This window comes from Rhipicephalus sanguineus, chromosome 2 (assembly GCF_013339695.2).
Source record: "Rhipicephalus sanguineus isolate Rsan-2018 chromosome 2, BIME_Rsan_1.4, whole genome shotgun sequence".
NCBI lineage: Eukaryota > Metazoa > Arthropoda > Arachnida > Ixodida > Ixodidae > Rhipicephalus > Rhipicephalus sanguineus.
This window is the reverse complement of record NC_051177.1, coordinates 173,960,993-173,986,691: the sequence shown is the minus strand read 5'-3', so window position 1 is coordinate 173,986,691 and position 25,699 is coordinate 173,960,993. Positions and strand designations below refer to the sequence as shown.

Here is a 25,699-nt window from a genome sequence, read left to right as displayed (position 1 = left end):
GTGTGATCGCATAATGTCCAGCGAAAAGCGAAAGAGAAAGGAACAATGCTATTAAAAAAGGGATTACTTTTACGCTACACTGACCGCAGAGATCATGTGAGACAATTTATAGTTCGTACAGCTTTAGAAACTTGAGTCGTGACGATCCAAAGGTACAAAACCACTTGCTGTGAGTGACGCGTTCTACTTGCTCTCTGCAGGGGTACACCTTTACTTGCCTATCAGCCGACAGCGACATGTGGCCTTCCAAGACTCAGCGTGCTGTGGCCCTGGGCATGGGCGGTCGCTGGTACACTCCATGTGCGACGGGTCCGACGGTGGGCAACCGGCCAGCGAACTACTCTCTAGGATACAGATGCGGCTATCCATGCAAGAAATACACGATCACCCCAGAAAATCAAATAAGGAGCATTGTAGATGTGAGTTTTTTTTTCGTTTAAAACGGAATGCCATGTTTTATGCAAAGTTGTTTTTTACGTAAAGCATGTTCAAAACTGATATAAAATATGGCAGCTTTGGCCATTTCATAAGCCGCTTAACCGATAGGGCCCACCAGGATGAAAAGGTTACAGATGATGTTCCTTATCGCGAACAATATGGGGAGTTCATATAGAAATTCTCAGTATAGAGTACCAAATGTTCATTGCGGATACCGATTGCTGATGACATAAGGTCGCGCTGACAGCGAGTTCTTATTAAGGTTTCCTAGATAGCCAGAGGCAAGGCTTTCGGTAGTTGATGGAAAGTTAGTGTTCCATGTGACACAGAGAAAAAGACAAAACACCTTTTCTCTGGCCTCGATGCTTAACTCTGCCCTTTATAGCTTTCGCCCTTTTGTCCGCGCTCATAGCGTGAGCGCCTCAGTACCGGTGTCGCTCTTCTTCATTGGGCTCAGCCACAATGTGAGCAAGTGGGGCTGCCGAAGATTACAGGTGGATGGTGTGCCGCGGTCGTTCGTTTTGGCTACGGCACGATTAGCATTGCGGAAGTGGCAAATATAATTCTGAAAGGCGACTTTGGCTCTACCGTGGTCGAAGATGTCGACGGAACGGTGACCTGGCTTTGACATTTTTCAGCAGTCGCTCTTCTGTGTGGCTTTGACTAATAGGCAGTGTTCGCATTGGGCATATGTCTTCCAATAAAAATAAACGTGTAGTAAAAACACTGCAGGAAACTATGGATGAAGCACCACGCTCATTGCTGCACTGAGCGGATAATAATAATACTAATATCTGAGGTTTAACGTCCCAAAACCACAATATGATTATAAGAGACGCCGTAGTGGAGGGCTCCGGAAATTTTGACCACCAGGGGTTCTTTAACGTGCACCTAAATCTAAGTACACGTGCCTCAAACACTTTCGCCTCCATCGAAAATGAAGCCGCCGCGGCCGGGATTCTATCTCGCGACTTTCGGGTCAGCATTCAATCGCCATAACCACTAGACCACCGTGGCGGGGCTGCACTGAGCGGAGTCGTACGCGTTGTGTGCGTTGGGTCGAGGGGCATCGACGGCTTCTACGGAGATCTGCGGCGCCGCGGAACCGAGTTCACCTACTGGCTTGTGGTGCAACTGGTGCTTGCAGCTTTGTCGCCATCGGGTTTGCCGACGTTCTGAGGGCAGGCGATCTTGCCGCAGAGCTGCGTGCAATCGGAACATCCTGGGCAGAAGGCATTCCACTCGTAATAAACCTTTGCGGTTTGGTGTAGTCTTCGATGACAACCTCAGCCGCGTTGGACAACTGAGCGCCTTCTGGAGAAACGTTCACACACGGGGCCAGTGACTGCCATGAAGTCCACAGACATGCCTCCGTTCGGCTGGAATAGATCTTTCTGGCATCCACGGACAGGTCTCTTTGTTGTAGTAGGGCGTCTATCCGGCTACATAAATCCGCAGCAGGTCAGCTTCTGAAACTGAAGATCGTGAGGAGGTGGCAGGTTCATGTACACAAGGGAATAGATCTTCGCATAGAGTAGGAGTGTTTCGCCGCTTTCATTATGACCTCATGACACAATGTCCAGAAAATCACGGGCGTTGCAAAAACCGCTGATCTGCTCAAATGGCAATCACCGCAAATTACTGAAGCGCACAAATAATGAAGCCGCCTGCCTAGCCTCCTTGGCAATTGACACTTCACGCGCACATGAAAATACACTGCCTAAGCTTTACCTTTTCAAGCCCGCATTTCCATACCAGTATATAAACAGTGCATTTCTGGTCATCCTTGGAGCAGAAAGCATGAATTAGCACAAGCCATATTCTGTGTAAATCTGTCGGGTGCTTCTCTGGGGTATCTAGGTTCACTACACCGTACCAAATCACTTGCTCTGGTGCATTACTAGTGTCGTGGATGATAAGACAAGAGGCGTACTAACCGTAGAGTTTAGCCTAATCCATTCCTCTCCACGAGGCGAAGCGAGGCCGTCCCTCTCATCCGTGCACGAAGGGACTGTCGTCTGATCTCGCAAATTCGGCCCTAGAAAAAGGCAAGGAAATTTAGGGGCGAAGCTCCTTAAGGCGGCACCCGTTCGTCCCTCGTAGTCGTAGTCGTAGTAGTCGTAGTGCGTAACCAGTCTTACGCTTTGACCTCCAAGGTGGTGCCGGTGGGAGATTTTTCCTGTGCGTTGTTGAACAATAAAAAATTCGCAGCGTGCGCGTTAACTAAAAGTCGAATTCTTCTGTCTCTCATTCCCCATTAGCAGCCATTGGCATGTTCCAGTAGGAAACGTTAGTAGAAGTAGAAGTGTAAATGTTAGCTAAAAGCCGACTTCTTCTGTCTCTCATTCCCATTAGCAGCCATTGTTTACCTCCAAGGTAGTGCCTGGTGAGACTTCTCCTGTGCGTGATTAAACAATAAAAATTTTGTACAAAACGCCGTTGATTGATGAAATAAACCCACGAAAGACGCCAGATGTTTTGTAAAAGCAAAACAAAAGAACGCCAGATGTTTCTAAAGCAAAACGAAAAGACGCCAGCTGCTTAACGAAAGACACCAGATGTTTTCTAAAGCAATGGTTTTCTAAACAATGAAAATTCACAGCGTACATGTAAAATTAAAGTGAGCTGCAAGTCGTCATAATTCATCGAACCTTTAGTATAAACGCGCCCGATCTCACGTTGGTGATGATGTACTGGGCAGAATTCACGGAAGGTTCACGGTTTACCGATGAACCTCCGCAGCTTCGCCCACTCATCATCATTCACTCCGTGGATATGCTGTGAATTTTCACACCTGTATCGCATGTGTAGACTTCTTGGATAACAACTTTATGTGAAACTGACAGGGTCACCATGCAGCCATGCGCGAAATTTTAGAAATAATAATATCTGGGGTTTAACGTCCCAAAACCACGATATGATTATGAGAGACGCCGTAATAGAGGGCTCCGGAAATTTCGACCACCTGGGGTTCTTTAACGTGCACCTAAATCTAAGTACACGGGCCTCAAACATTTTCGCCTCCATCAAAAATGCAGCCGCCGCGGCCGGGATTCGATTCCGCGAACTTCGGGTTAGCAGTCGAGCGCCATAACCACTAGACCAGCGTGGCGGGGAATGCGCGAAATTCTAAGACGCAAGCTTGACACACGAAGACTTGCGACCCTGAAGTAGTGGCCGCTAGACTGCTGCTATTTGTAAACCCGAACTGGGTTTGGTATCAACGAGCCTAGTCGGGGCTGACGAGGAAACTGCAATTTTTGCTCTGGAGCCAGATAATGTATAGGTCATGTCGGGCCGGACAAAAGAATGTTCTTACGACGAGCGTCCACAAAAAGAGTGGCCCTTTGGCTTAGAGCGGTGCGGCGATAAAGCGTCGCCTTTACAAACGGCCGCGACGTCTACGGCCTGCGAAGCACCATCTGTGGTGTCCCGTGGCCGGTGTTGGTCTGCTGTTTCTTCGTGGTGCCGCAATCGCGAAAGCGCGTCTCTCATTTGATCGGACAACAAAGCAGGCATAACCGAGAATTTCCTCGTCTCTGGCGTCGCGAAGTTGCAATGCTTTATCATTCACATGACAATTTCTGGTGGCATCATCATTTGTGGATGGACGTTAAGAGGGACAGTGGAAGTGGCCTACTTCGTGCAGCCACCCAAGAGGATGAACGAATTGCTTTTCAAACGATTTGGGATAACGGACTTGTTTGGCTCAGAGTCTCTCAGCGAGCTTGTCGCGAGTGCGACACCGGCTTGCAGGCCCGTACAGGGAAACATGGAGCACACCTGCACTTATGTCGCGGCCCTACCGAGGCCATAGCAAAAATATATTATTCGTATGCTAGCAGCAACGAGATACAGTAACCGGGATTGCAGAAGTAAAAACAATGGCTGTGGGCACAGCTCAATAAGCTATTGAACGGCATGAGTATGGTTAGCCTTATTGGGTGCCGTTGCCATGAGGTGAACGGATGGACAGATGGACTCAGACATATCGAACAACGGTGGAGTAAGTTGGTTAAGTATACCTATTGTCGGGTACAACTTTAGAAGGCAGGAGAGGCGCCGCCCAGACGACCGAAGCGCGGCAGCCGATCGCCTCCGCGACTAAAGAAGTAGTCCCGCTCAAGCACGCGCCGATGTTCTCCGAAGACGGAGCCACTGGCCGTCGCGCTCATGACGTCAGTCCAGAGTGCGCGCCCATTGGTGCAGGCATCTGTTCATCCGCCTTTGAGGAGGAAATGCCGCTGCCTTCTAAAGTTGTGTCCTACTATACCTCTGACCGTTTATGACACCATATTGTGGCTGATGGTTTAGTGGATACACCTAGGGATTTGGATGCAAACACTGCCCCAATGAAACTACTGACACGAATGATTTCCAATGAACAACTACACTGGCCTCGCCAGAGAAATGGCAGTATTACGTCAAAGAAAAAGGATCCCTCTCACCAACTCTGCGTAGTATGGCGGACTGCAGTGACGATGATTCTTAAACGTAAATATTGTGGTTGGTTAGCTAAGAATACGTCATATCGCTGATTTCGCACATGAAAAAGTGGGTGTAGTGATGTCTAGAGAAAAGGTGAACCTGTGCAGGTCATTTACATAAAAGAACTTATTTATTAGTATAATCTCACAAAGATTGATTATGCGGAAAAAATATGCATGGTCTAGGAATAAATATAATGAATGCAGGGAAAGCTATAACTAGTAATATATTAGCGGGTCATATAGTAATACAAAATTACGAGCAATAGCATAAAAGTCAGCGAGGGTGCCACAATGGCCTGCACTGTATTTCCTACAGCCACCTAACTCCAGTGGGAACTGGTTATCGGAGAACAGAAAAATTCGTCTGGAGCTCTCATTGAAGATAACGTGGCTTCGCAAAAACATGTGGCGTAAAATATGTTGCGACAGTTAGCATAATGCAAAATGGAAGATGTAATATTACAAAGTTTGCGGCTTATTCCCTTATCACGAGCAACATTTCAAGGCGACAGAACTGCATCAGATAATTAACGAATACATACAATGGGGTAATTTAGCGATAAGATGTTAACTAAATGAAAAATTTTAGTCCCATCAACGTAGCTTTTTTTAGCGAGAACAGTAATCACCTTGATTATTTCATACTGAATGCGGACAAAGGCTAGGTTTTACTCAATCAAAATATCAAACTGGTCTTACATTAGTGTTTTATAGACGTCAGACTCTGCCCAGGCGGCGCTGCGAAAAACACCGCCACCAGCGCCCTCATCGTAGCCCTGGCACTAACTGGGTAGTGCAAAGAGAGCCGCCCGCAAGCGAATGTGCATAGGCCGCAATATAACCCTCCTCTTTCGTTGGTGTCGAGGCGCGGTTTCCTGAAAATCAAGGACCTGGAAAGCTTCTTCCGCCAATCCACGCTTCAGAAACAAAGGAAGCTGATCAAAGCGAACTGCCAGTACAATGCAAAATAAGTTTTAGTTATTCCCGCTCGCTGCAACTCGCAAGTACAAGCGAGCATCACACGACACCGAGTTCGAGGCAAGCCCTCCGACATCCGTTCTCTAGAGCCTGAATGCGTTAAAATCGGGTATATACGTATGCCACAGCGATAAAGTACCTACATACACGATCAATTTACTTAGCTATGCATCTTACGATCAGTGGTGCAAAACTCGGTTCATCAGGGGCGAATGGCTCCGGCGATTTTCGCCTTTTCAGTTGCATTCTCCCTTAATTCATCTCTCGCTTCCTGTGCATTGGAGTGTTGTATTACGCATCCTCAAATGGTCTCTTGATGGTCGTCTTCCGTTTGTATGTACTGCAAATGGGGATACGTGCGTGTCCACTTTCGCGGGGTACAACCAAAGGCAAAACCGTGGCCTCCGAGATAGCTACGGCAACCGCGGAGGACACGGGCGAAACAAACCTGAAGGGGGTCATGACCAACATTCTGCGATTTACTTGTATGACGCACGTGGTGTTAGCTAGTTAGAACCAGAACTCTGACCCTTCAAAACGTACCTACGTCCGCGATGCTGTGTTGTGACGACCAACTCGTCGCGGTGTGCGTATCACGCGTCTCGAGTCTGCCTCTAGCTGCTCACTTCGTGTTACACGACAAGCAACGCGGTCAGAGCCTCTGCTGAGCTTCATAGTCAAGGTTACCACGGTTTTGCATCAGGGCTACGCAAAACAACAGCAGAGCCACACATTCATGCCACCGGCTGTGGAGAACGCGGGTACTTCGCTTTCCCAACACGCTCGCAACATCCCATATCCAGCGATCTCGCCTTTCTTCTTCGTACGACAACTATGGAAATTGGTAAAACTGAACGTTGTTATTCAGTCTTTTACGTCCGTGGCAATTCACAACGCAACAGTGCGTCTTTTGCGGAGTTTCTTCGTAGCGTGCGGAGGGCTCTCGTCTGCTGCTGTTTTCGCCGTCGTTCAGGCGAGTGATCCAGCAAGCACTTCACGACGGCTCGGTGGCGCGTTCGACTAGCAGAGAACAATTCACAGCTCTCGTTCTGAGTGCTAAATGCGCAAACACACGCGATATTAAGCTCAATCGTTGTTTCGCACTCGCTAGTTGCACCTGGTCCCATAGCAAACTGTGCGAGAGAGTCGGTCTATGCACTACTCAATACTTCTCCGACAGGTGGCGCCACACATCTTGGAAACTCCAGAGTCTGACGTCTATGGGAAGAATAGCATACATATATTTTTTGGCAGACCTAATTTTTTATTCTGCAGTGTCGTGATTGTTGCAGCTAGCATCTCAGAAGGGAACAAGTGGTGTAGATTATTGCGAACTACTATATGTTGTCAGTTTTTGTAGAGCGTACACTTTGTTTCCATGCTACCTTCCCTGCTTGAGTAACTGCGGCTGAGATGGGCGTTGATGTGAATAAACGCTACTGTAATTAAGTTCCATTGGTCACGTGCATGAACTGGTTGGCTTTCATTGGTCGCCTGTGTCAACCGCGAGCTGCATACAAACATTGGCGACGCTGTGAATACGCATCTTTAAAGGCACTTGGTTATTTACGATGTTATTTGTCCTCAGGCGGGCACTTGTCCTTGAAATCGAGGTACTTCCTCACAGTCTGGAAAAATATCTTTTGCCCCGGCAGCTGGCAGAGCCTTTTGTTTTGCGGCGAGACGCCAATATCTAACTGGTCTGCGACATTTACAAAATGTCACTAAATGCAGCCTTCTTTCACGCGCATGTAGTGGTAGGTCCCAGCAAAAAATTTAGGTGGCAGTGGTAGCGAAGATTGGTCTTTAAGAAAACGCGGTGAAAATGTCTGATTGTGAGGAAGTCTGCGCTGGCGAGGTCACTTTCGTTCGTCTATGTGCGCGAGGTTTCGCACTATCGACAAGCCTCAGCCGATGCAGGAATCGATTTTTTACAGCTAACGTACAGCAACCACATAAGTTTACGGAACGCGTGAGCGCGTGCTAAAGAGCCTGCCCACGACGCCTAGAGATTGTGTTCTTTCGTGTCTTAAAAGCAATTATGAACGTTCACCAACTCACACAGCGAAAAGTTCTCTTAAGGCACCTAATAGTGCGCCACTTACCGTCGACCGTAGCGGACGGCCGGAAATGAGGCTTCTTGTTATTCTTTGGCATATAAATTTCCTACTGCCGCGCAGCGCATTGCTAGTTCGTTGTTTCTACGCCAAGCGCTACGACTCACACTTCTACTTTGAGAGTAGGAAGGAAGGAACACAAAATGGAGAAGGCAGGGAGGTTAACCAGACAGCAGTCCGGTTCGCTACCCTGCGCCGGGGGAAAGGGAAGGGGAGTGAGAGCAGAATCACAGTTATCACTCTGTGCCTCGAACAGTCTGCCGTTGGGTAAATACCTCAGTAAAACTTGCCGCTGGGCTAGTTGGTACACTCATACGAAAATACAAAAAGACGTAGAACCACCGTTAAGGTGTTTATTGGACGGCCCTCAGCGGCAATACGCAGTGGCGAGAGTCAAGGCAAAAGTTGAACATGTTTAACTTAGCGCAACGACGACGAGGACACAAGCGAATCAGCGCTGTGGTTTGTCTCCTCTTCTCTTGTGTCCTCGTCGTCGTTGCGCTAAGTTAAACATGTTCAAGTATTATCACCAACTGGCCCAGCTATCAGTTCTTCGCAAAAGCGCGGACTCCGAGCGCGAGCGGTGTTCAGAAAAGGACGACCCACTAGAAGCCTCTGGAGAGCGCAACCCGTTAAACAGTAACAAGACATCGCCACACCAGCAAGGAAGGACTCGACGCCCTTTCCTGTATCGAGTCCTTCATTGGTGGTTATGCGTTTTTTTGTACTTGAATAATGGTAGGAAACAAACGGGGGTTAAGGATATCATAGTTGAAATCAAGAAGAAGAAATGGATATGGGCCGGGCACTTAGCGCGTCGCCAGGATAACCGGTGGTCATTAAGCCTAATCGACTGGATTCCAAGAGATGGCAAGCACGTGAGGGGGAGACAGAAAATTAGGTGGGTAAATGAGATTACCAAGTTTGTAGGTATAACGTGGGAGCAGAAAGCACAGGACCGGGTTGATTGGCGGAACATGGGAGAGGCCTTTGCCCTGCAGTGGGCGTAGACAGGCTGATGATGATGATGATGAATGGTAGGTAACGCTTTATGAGAAAGATTGCAATTGATAACAGTTTTGCTGATATACTAATGTCGCGGGGAAAGCACTTATCCACAGAGGCCGAGACCGCGTTGCGTTAAAGTGAGAAAGGCGGAGAATGTTCGTGCCTCCTGAGCAAATAGCCGGGCCATCGAATAAGGGAGGAACGAGTCTTGGGTGCAGGGCTGCTGTCAATCGCCGCTGACGTAGCAGAATTGTCGCGAAGAGGCCCTTGGCTGCGCGCTAGCGTGGTCCGTAAATTTTCCTGGTTGAATCTACACAGTGAGGCTACGTATTAATTTTAGTGTGCCGGCAAGCAAGATGTTACACGCCGCAAGCACTTTGAGCGCATCATACGCAGTATATTCTGTACAATAGAAGGATCGACACTTGCTACCGTCACTGTGACCACAGTAGTTATCAGGTTTGACATTGTGCTCGAACGTGGTAACATCAAATCTTCGTGGAATGGTGACAAACAAATATCACCACTCAATGGAAAGAAGCAGAGAACCACAATTTACATGACGGCAGTGTAAGAATCACTAAATTAGTTTCTGACTCAATCCTTGCACGTCTAAATGAGAAACTAATGTGCCATCTCTGTTATATCTACAGGCATGCCTGCAACCTGGCTACAATATATCCTTCTACGTGGACACCAACTTTGAAGCGCTCGTTGCGTTTGACGTCAAGCAACAGAAAATCTTCACCTACGACAGCGCTTCCAACCTCCGTTCGAAGGTGAGCCGATATGCTCGTGCCGAACCACTACAAAGGATTTCACATTAACACATATTCACCGAAATACATCATGTCTGTAAGCACTCGTACGGCTGTACAAATATGTGGCGCAGCTGACCGTGTGCCCGCACGCGACTAAGTATGCGCATTTCCTAGTTCTTCGGATTTCAAATGAATCACTTCATTGTGTTTATTTCCAGAGACCACGCTAGTCGATGTTTGGACTAAATAGAAATGAACATATGCAATTATCTCGCAAATTCATGATTGGCCATTTCTTGCACAGACAGTGGCGGATAAACATATGCGTGAAATGTTGCCCTGGATAATTAATACCTGCGAAATGCAAAACATACAAAAGACGCCCACCGAAGCGCGTTTGAAGCCACAGCTGTGTTGTACTTCTGCAAAATTGTAGTTATAATATAATGGGCGACTTATGCCAATTAGAAAGATGGCTCTCCTTTAACAGCTTCGGCAGAAATTCGCGTGTGGGCAACTATAATCACTAGTTCGCGAAAAATGCACAGTCTGGGTAGACTCTTGAACAGGTGATACTGTTGGGCCGTAGTGGGGACGTTAACAATTTTGCACATGCGACAATCATTCGTATATATGTGGTTAGAGGGGACCAATGAGACAGTTGTGTGCATGTTTCTTGAAACCGCAGCTCACCAGGGGCTGCCCAGACGTATGAGGATATAATAATAATATCTGGGGCTTAACGTCCCAAAATCACGATCTGATTATGAGAGACACCGTAGTGGAGGGCTCCGAAAATTTCGACCATCTGGGGTTCTTTAACGTGCCCCTAAATTTAAGTACACGGGGACGCATGAAGATAGATAGATAGATAGATAGATAGATAGATAGATAGATAGATAGATAGATAGATAGATAGATAGATAGATAGATAGATAGATAGATAGATAGATAGATAGATAGATAGATAGATAGATAGATAGATAGATAGATAGATAGATAGATAGATAGATAGATAGAAAGAAATGGCCAAAATGCCTTAGGTTCTCATTACAAAAATCTAGGTTGGACGAAAAGCTCGCCAGACCATTGTGCTTAATGATAGGGACGTGCCGACTGCACCTGCTGCGGCCACTTGAGGAGCTGGTGTACCTGGGTCACGCGTGACGTGGTCCACGGCGACAAAGACCCAGCGGTTGGTGTTTGCTGTATTTGGAAGGAAGGCCGTACAAATAGTTTCCGTTGAGAGCAACGATCGACAATTCTTCAAGTTCCCTAAACAATAGAAAAAAGATCGACTACATTAACTATATCTTCATACTAATTGATTGCTTTCGGTGGAGCTAGATAACAATTAATTCAGTACACCATTGCACTCGAATATAAATTATGAGGTTGTTATGCAGGCCTTAGAGGTGGAACACAATACACTGAATAAGCGGTAACAGACCTCACCTATCCAAGATAACCTCAAGCGTACTACAGGGACCTGTTCTTGAACCACTTCTTTTCTCGGTTAACACCAACGGTATTGCTCACCGAATAGTCGACGACATAACCACCCTGTTGCACTCAGAGGGCTATGTAATATATTGCGAAGCCAATAATAAATATGATGAGCTGTCACCTTTAAGCCGCCTAAGTACGGGTGGCGAAATGAACAATGAACGAATCATAAGCAGTCGTGAAAAGATCAAGGAAAGAACAAAACATGTCATGTATTTCGTAATGAAAAAAAAAACGCGACTTCAACAGAGACTACGAAAGAGAAAACGGAGGACGGAGCGCTTACTCGCAAACGCAAATTTTTATTTGGGAAAAAATGCCCAATGCGAACATGCCCGATTTTGCATGCCAATTGGGCATGCCAACATGCCCATTTGGCAGTTATCCTAAATGCCATAAAGTGCAATAAGATATGAGTTGCGCTCAGCAATCTTAACTGAAGATTAGGCAATAGAATACCGAATTTCAGCTATTTCAAAACACTCAAGATGGAAATTCTGCGTGGATAAAATTTTTGGAGCTGCAGAAGAAAGCTATAGTCGTGGTCATGGCCTTTGTTTTCAGTGTCTTACGAGGTAGAGGTCCGCAGTCTGGTTATAGACCGTGCTGCCTGCGGTTAGCTCGCTAGTCGGGGTTGGCGTCGATGTCTTCTCGATGGCGAGGGTTTGGCTCACGGCTGGATTGAGGAGTTCAGTACATGGATGTGACGAACCACACGAGAACGGTGTGGTGCGGTAGTGGTGAGAGAGGAAGACGAAGTGTTTAATAAACATGGATCTTCGTACAGCCATCATGTCTCCTGCGTTACACTAGTCGACAGGATCTACCGTGCCCTTCATCATGGCAACATCCAAGAAAGTCATCAACATCCCGAAGTTCTCTGGAGCACCCGAGGACGTCCCCTTTGACAAGTGGCTCCGGCTCTTCGATGTGAAGACTGCGGCCGCTGCATGGACGGAGCGAGACAAGCTGTGCCACTTCTCCGATTACCTTGAAGGTGAGGCTTTCCGCTGGTTCCTCACCGAGGTGTTCGACACTGACGCATCTTGGGACAGCTTATCTGAATGCATGAAGCAACGCTTTACAAGCGCCGTAGCGGATCCTTTCCGTCAGTTCATTCATTGTCGGCTGAGGCCAGGCCAGAGCCTGAAGGACTACTATAACGAAAAAACGTGTCTCGGACGCCTTGCCGACCTAAAGGACGCACACCTTATTTCCGGGCTCAATGACGGCCTTCCCGCCGATATGGAAATGGCTCTTGCTGTCCTTAACCCGTCTACACCAGCGACGTGGCTTTCAGCTGCGCTGCGCGTAGAGTCAACTTTGCAGAGAGTTAAAGTACAGCGCGCTCTTCCCAGTCGAAACACGCAGATCAACGCAGCAAGCGGCAGCGCCCGTCAGCGTCCACCTAACACGCCGTTACGAACACCCGCTTCTGAATGCAGACACTGCGCAATGGATGGCTTACCCCGACAGATGCACTGGCACAATGAATGCCCACGACGCGCAAGCATTTCCGCCCTCTCTACCGACCAGGGAAACGAGGAGGGCGACCCAAAGCTCATGTAATTCAGTTTGATGCACTCATTAACGGGTACCCTGTCAGCGCTACTCTTGATACTGGAGCTACGATCACCTGTATCAACGAAGCAGTGCTGGAGGCTCTTCACCTACAAATAATGAGGAATTCATGCATCTCAGTTCAACAAGTCACATCATCTACCAAAACTTTGGGTCGCGTCAATCTAATGATACAGATAGGAAAAGTCACAAGGGAAATTCAGGCACATGTTCTACAAGGCATGAAGAGCAACTTACTTCTTGGCTTGGACAGTGCCTGTCTCTTTAACTTGTCCCTGGACCTTGACACCCTGACTCTACGCCAAGAGAATGACATCCTGCATCCTCGTGCACCAAACCATGCCACGGCTAATATGGAAGCTTCTTTGCAGGAAGTTGAAGTTTGCGATTTAGTGCATCTAAATGAAACTCAACAGTTCGCATTGAAGCAGCTTGTCCATAAGTACGACGACATTTTTTCCAAGTCACAGACAGACATCGGGTGCATCATCAGCGAAACGCATCGCATTCTTCTCACCAACAATGTTCCCATCCGCAGGGCTCCCTATCGATGCTCAGAAGCCGATAGCGTTGAAATGGACAGACAGATCAACGACCTTCTTGCGCAAGGCGTCATACGACTGTCTACGTCACCCTACGCTGCACCGGCACTTCTGGCAGAGAAAAAAGGGGAAGGACGCACGCGTTTCTGCATCGATTACCGCAAGCTAAACGCAGTGACGGTGCCCGACTATCAACCCATCCCTCGCATCGACGACGTTCTCGATTCTCTCGGGAAATCTACGTATTTCTCGACATTAGACATAACGTCTGGTTACTGGCACGTGAAGATGCATCCCGAAGACATTCCAAAAACGGCATTTGTCACACGTACCGGTCACTACGAGTGGCTTGTCATGCCTTTTGGCCTACGGAACGCCCCAGCCACTTTCGAACGGGCTGTCAAGTCCATATTGACAAAACACCGCTTGACGCACGTCACGAATTACTTTGATGATATTGTTGTCTATTCCGACACGTTCACAGACCACTTGAAGCATCTAGAGGCCGTTTTAAAAGCTTTCAAAAGCGAATTCGTCAAGCTGAAATTGAAGAAATGTCAATTCGCCCGAACCTCCGTTGAGTACCTGGGACACAGGGTATCGAATGGCACGGTCACTCCGAAACAAAGCAACGTGGATGCAATCCTACGGTTTCCGACACCATCACGCCCTAAAGGGTTACAGCGTTTTCTCGGCACTGTGAATGTTTACCGTCGCTACATCGCCCGCTTCAGTGAAATTGCTCACCCACTGACACGCCTGCTCAGCAAAGACGCCACCTGGAACTGGGATTCGGACTGTGAGCTGGCTTTCACTCAGCTCAAGAAATGCGTAACAGAAGAGCCCATCCTTAAAATCTACGACGCCTCCAAACCTTGCGTGCTATACTGCGATGCGTCCAACAAAGGTATCGGCGCCGTCTTGAAGCAAGCGGATGATGAAGGTCGAGAGCATCCTATTGCATACCATTCACGCAAGCTACTCAAACACGAAATCAATTACGCCATCACAGAACTTGAATGCTTGGCAATTATTGACGCCATTGATAAATGGCACTGTTACCTACACGGGAAACCTTTCACTGTGATCACGGACCACGCGGCGTTGCAGTGGCTTAAAAACATCAAAAATCCCCAAGGGCGTCTCTTCCGATGGTCCTTGAAGCTCTCCATGTACGACGTGAACATCAAGCACCAAAAGGGCATTGACAACATCGAAGCCGACGCACTGTCGCGAAACCCGATGATTCAACTCCTCTCTGTTGAACAACTGCGAGAGCATCCCCACGACAAACCGCCCGGCAAGCATACCATTGAGAACGGAATGACCATAGTCACGCGCAGAGGGATACGAAAAGTCTACGTCCCCTTTGCCCTCCGATCTTCTCTTCTCCAGAAAGCTCATGACACTTTCGGTCACGTCGGTGTAAAGAAGACATTGCGGCTTCTCTCTCCACAATACTATTGGCCTGACATCGTCACCGACGTTTCCGAATACATTCGACACTGCGATACTTGCCAGCGCTGCAAGAAGCCGAAGACCAAACGCTTTGGTTCCTTGGAGTCTTTACCACCAGCGGAACAACCATTTGATCTTCTGGCCATGGACACTATCGGAGGTTTTGCCAACTACGGTTCCTCCAAAAGATTTATCCACTTAGCCGTTGATCATGCCACCCGTTATGTGTGGGCTTTTGCACACAAGAATGAGACCTGCGACGCCTACATCTCTTGCCTGAAGAGTATCTTCGCTGCTGGAAAGCCTCGGAAGTTCCTTTCCGACCGCGGCACAGGATTCACCGCCGGCAAATTCAAGCAGTTCCTCAAGCACAACAACATTCATCAGCTTTTTACAAGCTCACAACGCCCGCAGTGTAATGGCCTAAATGAGCGCACCAATCAGTCTATCGTAACTCGCCTTCGTTGCAAGATTAATGACGAACCCCGAAAACCATGGACGCGTCTCCTCCCTGACGTTATCGACGAATACAACAGAACACCTCACGAGGTCACGGGCTACCCACCCTGTTTTCTTATGTATGGCACACCATCGTACCCTTGTCTCCTCTCCGACGTTGTCGAAAACCTGCAGGACGCTCGTGCAAACGCGGTCCGCAATTCACTAGCATATCACGAGAAAAACAAGCTTATATACGACAAGAAATTCATTCCATCGGAGCTTCAAGTGGGAGACTTCGTTCTATACGAAACACCCTGGCATCCAAACCGCAGCAAACTTAGTGCAATAATGGAAGGACCGTATACGATCATACGCAAGATATCCACTGTTAACTACGAGATCGACCGCAGCGTGGCTCCACTCGGTCGCCAGACTGACATCGTTCATGTGGGCAGATTAAGACGATATCATCCGCCCCTGCATCTACGACTCTCTCGGGGGGAGGGGGAAGCGTGTGACGAACCACACGAGAACGGTGTGGTGCGGTAGTGGTGAGAGAGGAAGACGAAGTGTTTAATAAACATGGATCTTCGTACAGCCATCATGTCTCCTGCGTTACATGGACGGGGAAGCACCTCCACCAGATGTCTCGTGGTCGTGACAATGAACGATGCATAATTCTAAGAGTTGAATGTCTAACTGTTTATTGGGCGAATCCGAGCACAGCAAAGTAAGTGAATCGCACTGCAAAACGAAACCGGCCAGTTCAGTCGTCGGTAGTCGAAAAAATTATGGGCGGCGTAAAGCGTCAGCTTTTATGCAGCATCACAGTACATTCTGGTGTATTCAACGATGCTCGCGTACATCTGGAAGATACTCGAACATACGCGTCGGGCATGCAATGTTTGTGCAACAGTCGGTGCCAATCGTGAAACACGATGCAAGTTGAAGCGTGCCTGCGCCGAGCAATAAAGGGTACCGCAAGATTGTGAAAACGGCGGTTCCTGTTTAATAAAGGAAGCAAGTACGCATGTGAATATCTCAAGGTGTCTAAATGTAGCATATAAAACAAATTTACAGGAGACCCCCCCTTTTGTCCACCCCGTTTCCATCTAAATATTGCAGAATGCAGTGTGTCATATATTTGGGGTGTCATATATTTAGGGTTAGGTGCAGTGTGTCATATATAAGAGTTAATGCAGATGTTATTGAGATGGCTGCTGCTGGTCATGGAGGTGCAGCTACTACTTAGCATAAATTCACAGCAAACGACGATGGTGGTCTCTAGGAATGTGAATGGGATGCTTTTGAAGCTTATCATCTAAATTATTATGACAGTAATAATGTAATGTAATGATTGTCATGAGCAACATATATTGCGCGCAATAGAAGGCGCCTCAAAGACGACGTAGAAGAGATTGCTTTCGCTGAACCTGTATGCTCTTGTGTAAAACTACTATGCTATAGTCAATAAGTTACATTTTGAGAAGCATGCGCGTTACCCGCGTTGTGGTAGCTTAGGTCAGATGTTCCTCGAGGACGATGGTTTGAAATGCTCGAACACGTGCTTAGATTTATGTGCACGTTAAAGATTCTGAGGTTGTCAGGATATATCTAGAACCCAATGTAGCGTGCATTATAAATATATGATGGCTTGGACACTTAAAACCTGATATTTATTATTCTTAAGGTGCACTCAAATTTTCTAAATGTTCTGATAGAGCTGCGCCTTCCAGTTTATTGTCGCTCCTCTAATTTGAATACTTTCTAGAGCTCCCTGACACGATCTAACAATTTTCTCGGCGTGGAATACGCAGGGCTTAATGTCTAACGAAGGTACAAGTTGGTGTTCTATACGTGCTTTCGGTTGGTCGTTGAGTGATGCAGAGAATATTATGTGAAATACTGCGGAACCTCTTCCACAAACGCTAGCTTCATTATTGCCAGCTCTTAAAACACTACTGGGAAAGCAAGTTGATGAGTATGACTGAATATTTTTATGTATCTTTTTTTTTTCAAAACGATAGCGCTCAAATTACGCTTGTGCGTGTCACCTATATTCAGCTTCGAAAACGTAACATTCCATTATCTTACCTGTGACATAATTTCTGACACGGCCTTTGTATCTGTAACTCTCACGTTATGACTAACCATTTTCATCCTTTTCTTCTTGTGAATGGCAATGCAGGCATGCCAAGCCAAGAAGTCAGCGACAAATTTCACGAACTTAATGGCGGCCGTGGACATTCAATTGGAGGACTACAACAATAGCTGCGGGCACGGGACCTTCCCACGACTCTATATGCTCAAGCGGCTGTCAGAATTCTTTTCTTCCAGCTATTCATCTCCCGATAAGGAAGGAGAATGCTTGTCAATATAGAGTTCGCGTAGAATGCTATATAGAATGCATGGTCGCAAATACGAATACCAAGCACAAGAAACACACCGTTTGAAATGAAAGCATCGAAAGTTTGGTTGCCATCGTAATACTATTAATAGCGATAACAGAAAACAGCTAGCAGACGATACACGAGCACTCCGGTGGTGTGATGCGCGCGAAGAGAAGCTACCCTGCTCGTGCATACGAGCAGATATTGTAAGGTGTGGCCTTACGGTGCTAGTAGTACAGGAAGCTACGGGCTCCTCCTGTGTTCCCTCTCCGAAAGATTGCGACTGTACATGGGTGTTTATGCGCATCGCTCCCATCGACTTGTTGCAGCCGCCATAGCAGAAAATCGAGCCCACATCTTCGAGTGACAGAGAGGTACACTTACATTTGACTGAGATATTTCGGCACGCAGGTCCGTGGGTTTCCGCATCAGCTACACTTTCTTGGAGTTCCGTAACGTCGAAAAATGAGCGTCGTTTGCTGAGCAATAATTCTGGAATGGGAGATCAGTAGCATGTGTACATGTACGTTATAGGCCATGGCGAAGCAATACTGTATTGAATAAACGTAAGTTTACGTCGTGTGCATCGCACGGCAATTTTGACACACTCGTGACAACAGCGCCTACATCTGAAAGGAAGCTTACGTACAGTCGTCAGCACAATCAACTCGAACGCTCCTCAGCGTAGCCTGGGGTGCTATGCAGGATGGCCCGAGTTTGGCGAAACTCGGAATCTTCGCGAGCTCTGGCAACACCCCCTTTTGAACGAGCTAACAGTACGAGAAGGTGAAATCCATCCATGAGCGCGCTCTGCGTTTCATTGGTTACGATGAAACGCGGCGTCACGTCAAGAGCGGCCGACAAGGTTGTGTGGTGTCTTGAAACCAGAGGCATCTTCTTTCATTTGTTTGTCGTTCCACTGAGTGCAGAAGTGCACCCACGCAAGAAAAGTACCAGAAACCTTTACTAACGAAATTTTGAGATGTACGGGCTGTTTAAAATTGTTTTCAGGCGTTTAATGTTTGCACTAAGTATCATTTAGAATAATCAGCACCGTGGCCTCGGAGAGTAGCTCCGGCCGAGTGTCTTACAACACCGTGGACCGGAGCTAACCACCGAGGCCACGTGTGAAGTCATTATGATCGGCCTGTACATTCTAGCGCGTTGCTCATTGCGGCGCACGCCCTCTTCGCCCTCTTACTCATCGTCTGTTAGCCTCGTCGTAATTAGCCTATGCTTAGCTAATTAGCTTTTGCCATGATAAAATAGGCTTAATAATGCTCGGCTATAAATATATTTGCTAAACTAGGCGCAGCTATGCTTAACTTGGCTGTACGTGGTCAAGGCAAGCTCGGCTGAGCTTTTCTTGCCGACGTCGCGAGTCGGACAAAGGACGGGCATAACAGCTCTGCTGTAAGAGGTCAAAAGTTGTTGCGAATTGCTCCTGGCCCGCTTATATTGAAGACTACGATTAGATTTTTAAAACATTGCTTTAGAAAGCGCGCGTATTGGCTAGGCGCATTTAGCGCTTTCCGATCGCTCTATTTACCAGAAAATGAAGTACTTGCAATGTCGTGGTAAGGTGCATTTTCGAGACAATCGGTCACTTTGAGAAGACCCCCCATGCATAATAAAGAGTGGAAAGAAAAACAAAACAGTGCCCGCCATCCCACCCTGCGAATACCCAGCAAAGCTGTATCAAACACCACAAATGCTTATGGGAGAGGTGGAATAAACCTTCATTGAACCCAGCAGTTTAGATGGATGGGCCTAGGCCTCCCACGTGGTGACGTCGTGGTGTTGCCTCTTCGCCGCCTCGCGGCCTTGCTGGGTAGCCCAAAGTTGGTATTCGAGGTGGCATCTGCGCAGGACGTCGAGATTACATGCTGATGGGGGGCGGTTGTTAAGAGCGGAGTTCTTTAACCTTTTCGTGGCACCGGGTAGTGCGAATATTTATCATCATCATGGACCGGTAACGCTCGCTTCTTCCTTTTGAAATTGTGCTTCGCTCCCGCTACACGTGCGCCGATTTCTCCGGCGTGGCCTGTAATAAACCTGATGTGTGAAATGAGAGAACGAGTATATACAGAGAGAGAGAAAGAAAGGAACAGAGAAACAAAGAAATGTATAAAGAAAGAAAATCATGGCAAAAAAGTTTCTGTTGAGACGGCGAGATTAGAATCAAGGTACCCACGATCCCAAAGCGAGCGTCCTAACCAGGGTTGCCAATGGTGGCTACTTTTCGCCAAATTGGCGAATTTGAGAGGCCCGTGGCGACCTAAAATTATGAATGGCGACATGGCGATTTTTTGGCGATTTTCGGCTTAGGTCTCCACTGAGTTATGCATTCTAAGCTCAGTGTCTTCCCAACGAATTAGCGGCAACATTCTCTGTATTTTTCTTGGTTTTAGGCCCACGAGTAGAATGTGCACATTACGCGTCATTCGGTATGTCCGTCCTGTAACTCGTGTGTATCTCCTGAATTCATCTAGATGCAGGAGGTACTGGAACGTCCCCCAGCGACATTTTAGCAAAATGTAAGTCAGCTGAATGTCTTGCAAACCGCGAGGGGGCAGTGTTTGACTATAAGGTCACTACAACTATAAGTCTCTTACTTATAGAAATAAGTAAGAGACGGTTAGAGTATTGGTGGCAGAAAAGTAGAGATAAAGAACAAAAATAAGTAATGGGGGAAAAATAAGGTCATTCTGCCTTAAGAGGCAGAGAGATGGACCGTGAATTTATATTTTTTGGTATAATAACATAGATTTAATCAATGTAGATAAGGTATTAGGCCAACATGAAACAAGGAAGCGGGTTTTTTTTTGTTTTTTTTTTCTTCGAGCCTGGTGGCAGACATGTCACCGCCCCGTTTTAAAGGGGACGCTCATAGCATCCATCCATCCATCCTTCATGGTTTTAGGTGTTTTAAGCTTCTATAAACTTTCGCTTCTGAAGGGGCTAGGCGACGGGTTGGCCGCGTGTTCCGACCATTTCTTCCGCCAAAGCTCCAACTGTTCTGAATAGCTTGGCGACTTGTTCACTGTTTCAGTACCCCCAATTCAGCTCGTAAAGACTCTTTGGAATAGCGAAGAGAGGCGGATGCGCGGCTATTTGTACAATAAAAAAATTTTTTTAATCATTTTTCACTGCTGTCGGTGAGCGTGTGCAATGAAAAGAATTGCTATATAACATTTTACATCTTTGAAACGGGAGGCGCAAACATCAATTATTCTGCAATAGCATTTTACATTGTCTACCTATTCATTAATAACGCATCGGACTGACGCGTGTAGATATAAGTAAGAATAATATCTGGAATTAACGTCCCAAAACCATGATATGATCATTGGAGACGCCGTAGTGAAGGGCTCCGGAAATTTCGACCACCTGGTTTTTTTAACGTGCCGTGTAAATATAGGTGACTATAAGAAAGGGTCGGTGGCGCCTGGTATCATATTACTTCACACTGAAAAGGTGTAAGACTCACTAATGATCGGTTCCTGTAAGAATTCTGTCGTGTTACGTTCAATAAACCTTTTAATCCTTTTAATTCATATAAGGGTACGTAAAGCTGTGTACAAACAACGCTTTCACGGTTTTCGCCCAAGGTTTACCACACTTTTACCTTTGAAACAAGCGGGCAGGGATGGAAGGATATCATGAGCGTTTCATTCATTCACCCTTGCCACCACGCACATCTTGCGGCTAGTCGGCGAAGCAGCACCATGCACTCCCATGGTGAAGCGGGCGATACGACTAGCATTGAGAAACGTCCATATAATTTAAGGGTCTTTGATGGTACTGTATTCTACGGGGCTATACGTGAGTGGAAACTTTTATTACTATGTATGCCGCAAATATCTAGAATGGCGACTTTTTTGGCGAAATTTGTAAAAAAATGGCGACTTTTGGCGACTTTTTGCTCGTCGTTTGGCGACATTTTCTCGAAAGTCAGTGGCAACCCTGGTCCTAACCACCCCGCCATCCAGGTACTTTTTTTGTTTGTAACAGAGAAGGAAACCATTGCACTTAATTTGGCATTACAAAAATTAACGATCAGGCATAGTTAAGCACAAATCAAACATGGGAGACCAGTCTAGAGAGTCACTACAACGTTCCTATATCCCGCGTATTTTGAATCGTTTGCTCCTGAAAGATGTCATTTTGTTAATCGCGGAGGTTCAGCATTTCTGCCATTCTGTTTTGCGCTCTAGAGACTATACAGACCAATAAGAAAGATTAGGTCATTGGGTAGTGGCCTGTCCTTTGTCCCATCAAAGTACCTAATGTTTACAGGATTGATTTCGATGACTTCTTTCAGTGTTCGCTGCAGAACATCCCAAAAGAACACTGCATCACAACAATCAATAAAACAACTCTCAATATTCTCCGCCTTTTTGCACAATCTGCGAGTTACGTCCGAGGGAACAAGGATTCCTTGAATGCTTTGCCATGTCTTCACATGAAGAGTACATGTGTGCATCCTAATTAAAAAAGAAATTCTTTGCTCCCGAAGACACTCACATTTCTTGACCTCCAGTTAGTACATCAGAGAACTGATGATTTCCAAGTGTAGCCCGATATAGTGCGATCGGAAAGCACACATCAATAACATTCTTCCCGAACTCTTTTCGGCTTGCGCTAAATAAGTAGGTTGTTAAAAATGTTCTTTGCAGAAATAGTACGACATCAACAATTTCTTTTCGAAACCCATAGAGCGAACAATTTTCCACAAATAATGACACGATAAGATATCGCAAATGGAGTGAGAGACGACGTTGAATCACCTCTCGTAAAAACGAATGTGTCACATCATGAAAGTAAATAAAACGTGCGACTAATTGCCATATAAACAAATATGCAAGGCCAATACCACCCCTTTCGAGCGGAAGTATCTCACCTGATTGGTTCCCAAGTAGAGCGCCAGACGAAGCGGGTAAATATTCTGTGAAACATTTGTATACTTTTTCTGGCACAATGAAGGAGTTGAAGCACATAAATTAGTTCGACCTCTGTTAGGCAAGGATGCCCCCTTTCACCGTTACTTTTTGCTCTTTATCTCCAACCTTTGTGTCGCATTGTCATTACTCAGGATGCGGTCATAGGTTTCAGTTATGGCACACCATTCGTAAAAGTTCTTACTAGTACCGATGACGTTACATTTGTATGTTCAGATAAGAAAAGTGCAGAGAAAGTTATGTATCTAACGCAATCATTATGTGCAGTTACTGGTGCGTGCGTTATCTTCGATAAGTCGCGAGGATTTTGGTTAGTTTAATGGGCAGTCACTTCATCGCGGTGTACCGGTATTAGTTGGGACACGGGTACTTTACGTAATTTTGGCGTTCCCCTCAATCAATTCTGCAACAGTAACGCCCATTGGCCTGAGTGTGGCACAAAACATCGTCATACATCTGAGGATTGAGGTGGAAGAGTATTTTGCATCTTTGCGAGGGCGAAGATCTACAACGTACTTTAAGCGGCTATCCAGGCACACTAGCAGAGCATAGAATAGACTTGTATAGTATAGTATAGTATAGCATAGTATAGTATAGTATATTATAGTATAGTATAGTATAGTATAGTATAGTATAGTATAGTATAGAAAGGTGGCAGGAAAGGAAAGTGAGGGTGAGGAACAGAGAATCAAGGAGGGGAGAGAGTAAAGCATAGCAAAGAATTAAACTGAAAAAAAACAGAGACAGAGATTGAAAGAAAAAGTAAGCGATAAATAGAGAAAGAAAGAAAGAAATAAGGGTAAGAAGGAGAAGGTAGAAAGAGCAAAGACAAAAATACAGTGATAGAGTTGGTTCCAGCCTTGCGCCACTAGTGCAAGCTGCGCATTTATAATGATTACTTTCGAGTGATTATCGCTTTGTGGCCAATGAAAGAAAAGGAACGAGAGAGGAAGAAAGCAAGCGAAGACAAAGAGAAACAAAGAAAGCCGCCCAGCTCCGCACTTTCTGCAGTCCTGGCACCACTATGCGAAGATGCCTAAATTAAAAAAAAATAATAAGAAATGTCAATATGCATACTGTCCGCGCAATGAGCCAGAAACTAAGGCAATGCGAATGAATGTCGGTAATGGAAAAGAGGTGGGGCTGGTGGTAGCTTTGAAGTATTCATGCAATACGTATGGTAAAGTGTGTGGCGTGTCCTTACAAGCATTATTGTCACGTGTTGGTGACGTTGACGAAGGGAGCACTCAGCGCGTTGCAGACGAAACTTTTGATTTGGGAGAACCTGTACCCAGAAAATTAGAGCAAATTACAACCAATGGGGATATTCAAAATGTACAACAAGATTTGTAGACAATCCCATAAGCTCCATCCGCCATGTTTGGTTGGGCGCGAGAAAGAATCCACTCACATATCGTAGGTTTTCAGGTGCTAGCTGCTGGGTTTTTATCTTCGTTCTGTGATGACTTCCCATTGCTTCGGGCGCTGTCGAGGCAACTAGGCAGCCTTGACAATGCCGGGAACTACGTAACACTATTCTTATTCGAATTAAGCAGTTACCTGAACGAAGAAAAGGATGGACCGACGTGAGTTTGTTTCGTTAGTCATGTGTAGTGGGGTTTCCGCACAGATTCATCGGGAAAACGGTTGTGGCACTGGGCTAATGTGAATAATTTTATTTGTTTAAATTCCAAAGTTGCCACATTACATTAATTCGATGCAACTCGAGGTCGGCACTAAATTTAGCATTTGCTAGCTCAAACGTTCCTATCTAGTCTTGAAATGTTCTTGATACCGCTACAAGTAGTCATCACCGACAACTTGTATTTGAAAGGAACATTCCATCAGTGACGTTAGATTATCAGATGCAAAATTTCGTAGACTACTGTAAATTTAAGAATAATTTGCAATCAACTTTGTCTTCCTTGACGACCATGGAAAGAAATGTTAAAGCTGTGAGTATTTGCTCAGCTTTAAAACGTACAATAAAAATATCACAGTTCACTGTATCTTCAATAAAAGGACATGCTATGTCTACCTGGTGGAATTCGGATTGTGCAAGAGATTATAGACGCCGAGAAGCTGCATGGAAAAAACTCCTTACAAACCAAAGCCCTACTAATTGGAGCAATTATTTGTACGCTAAAGCTATGTTTAAAGAACATTATTATTAGCAAAAGACGATTATGAAGAAAAACGATATAATTTTCTATCAAAGAACCGTAATAAAAAAGCTGTATTTAGGTTTCTCTGTAATCATAAGGCTGTCGCAGCGCCGGTAAATTTTGATTCAGTTATCCTTTCCCCAAAGGAATTGGCAGATATATTAGCCGAAATTGCATTCGGCTTAGAAAAGAGATTTACATCACAGCTACAAATAAAGTTGGTAAAACCTCCATTCGCGAAGCATTTAATTGAAGTAAATATGGAAGAACTTGCGGACGTTGTTCGTCTTCTTCCTAACACAGCTCCAGGCCCAGACGGAGTTACGTCCGGAATGTTGAAAATATTATTCGACATCTCCCCAGAAGATCTGCTGAACGCCGTAGATCACTCACTTAGAAATAGTTGGGTTCCTCCTGACTGGACACGCAAAAATTGTCCCGCTTAGAAAAAACAGGGAGTAGGAATGCAGGTGGACAACATTAGACCGATTGCTTTAACGTCACTTGTAATTAAATTAGTAGAAATAATAATATACATAAGAATTATGAAGTTTATAACAGATAATGCAATACTCAGCGCGTGCCAGATTGGATTTAGACCCGGTTGCTCGATATAGTGTGCGCATGTGGATATAGAGGCTCATATTAAGCTTGCTCGGCACAGACGGCAATCTGCGGCTTTAGTAACCCTTGATTTAGCCAAGGCATATGATAGTGTTGAACATGTTATCTCATCAATGCCCTAAAAGACTTAAATTTGCCGCATTATATTACAAATTGGATGCATGAATTTTTAAAATATAGAAAGTTTTATTGCTCCCAATGAGGTGTTTCTACATCTAAATATAGCCAAACGAGAGGTG

The 25,699-nt window shown here is 46.0% G+C and overlaps 1 protein-coding gene across 1 annotated transcript; it reads left to right on the top strand.

Annotated features, from left to right (window-relative positions):
• Positions 1-236: 236 nt before the first annotated feature.
• LOC119383863 (uncharacterized) lies at positions 237-17,728 on the top strand. The gene is made up of 3 exons (XM_037652133.2): positions 237-419; positions 9,685-9,810; positions 17,509-17,728. Exons 1-3 carry the CDS (start codon positions 237-239, stop codon positions 17,698-17,700), a joined length of 501 nt encoding a protein of 166 aa, XP_037508061.2. The 3' UTR covers positions 17,701-17,728.
• Positions 17,729-25,699: the final 7,971 nt, after the last annotated feature.

What these genes read in the sequence shown, in the direction of transcription:
- LOC119383863 (XM_037652133.2), top strand. Translation starts at nt 237, where the DNA reads ATGTGGCCTTCCAAGACTCAGCGTGCTGTGGCCCTGGGCATGGGCGGT. An exon ending in AAATAAGGAGCATTGTAGAT is followed by an intron (nt 420 to 9,684) that starts GTGAGTTTTTTT and finishes TTATATCTACAG; the next exon opens with GCATGCCTGCAACCTGGCTA. An exon ending in CTTCCAACCTCCGTTCGAAG is followed by an intron (nt 9,811 to 17,508) that starts GTGAGCCGATAT and finishes ATGGCAATGCAG; the next exon opens with GCATGCCAAGCCAAGAAGTC.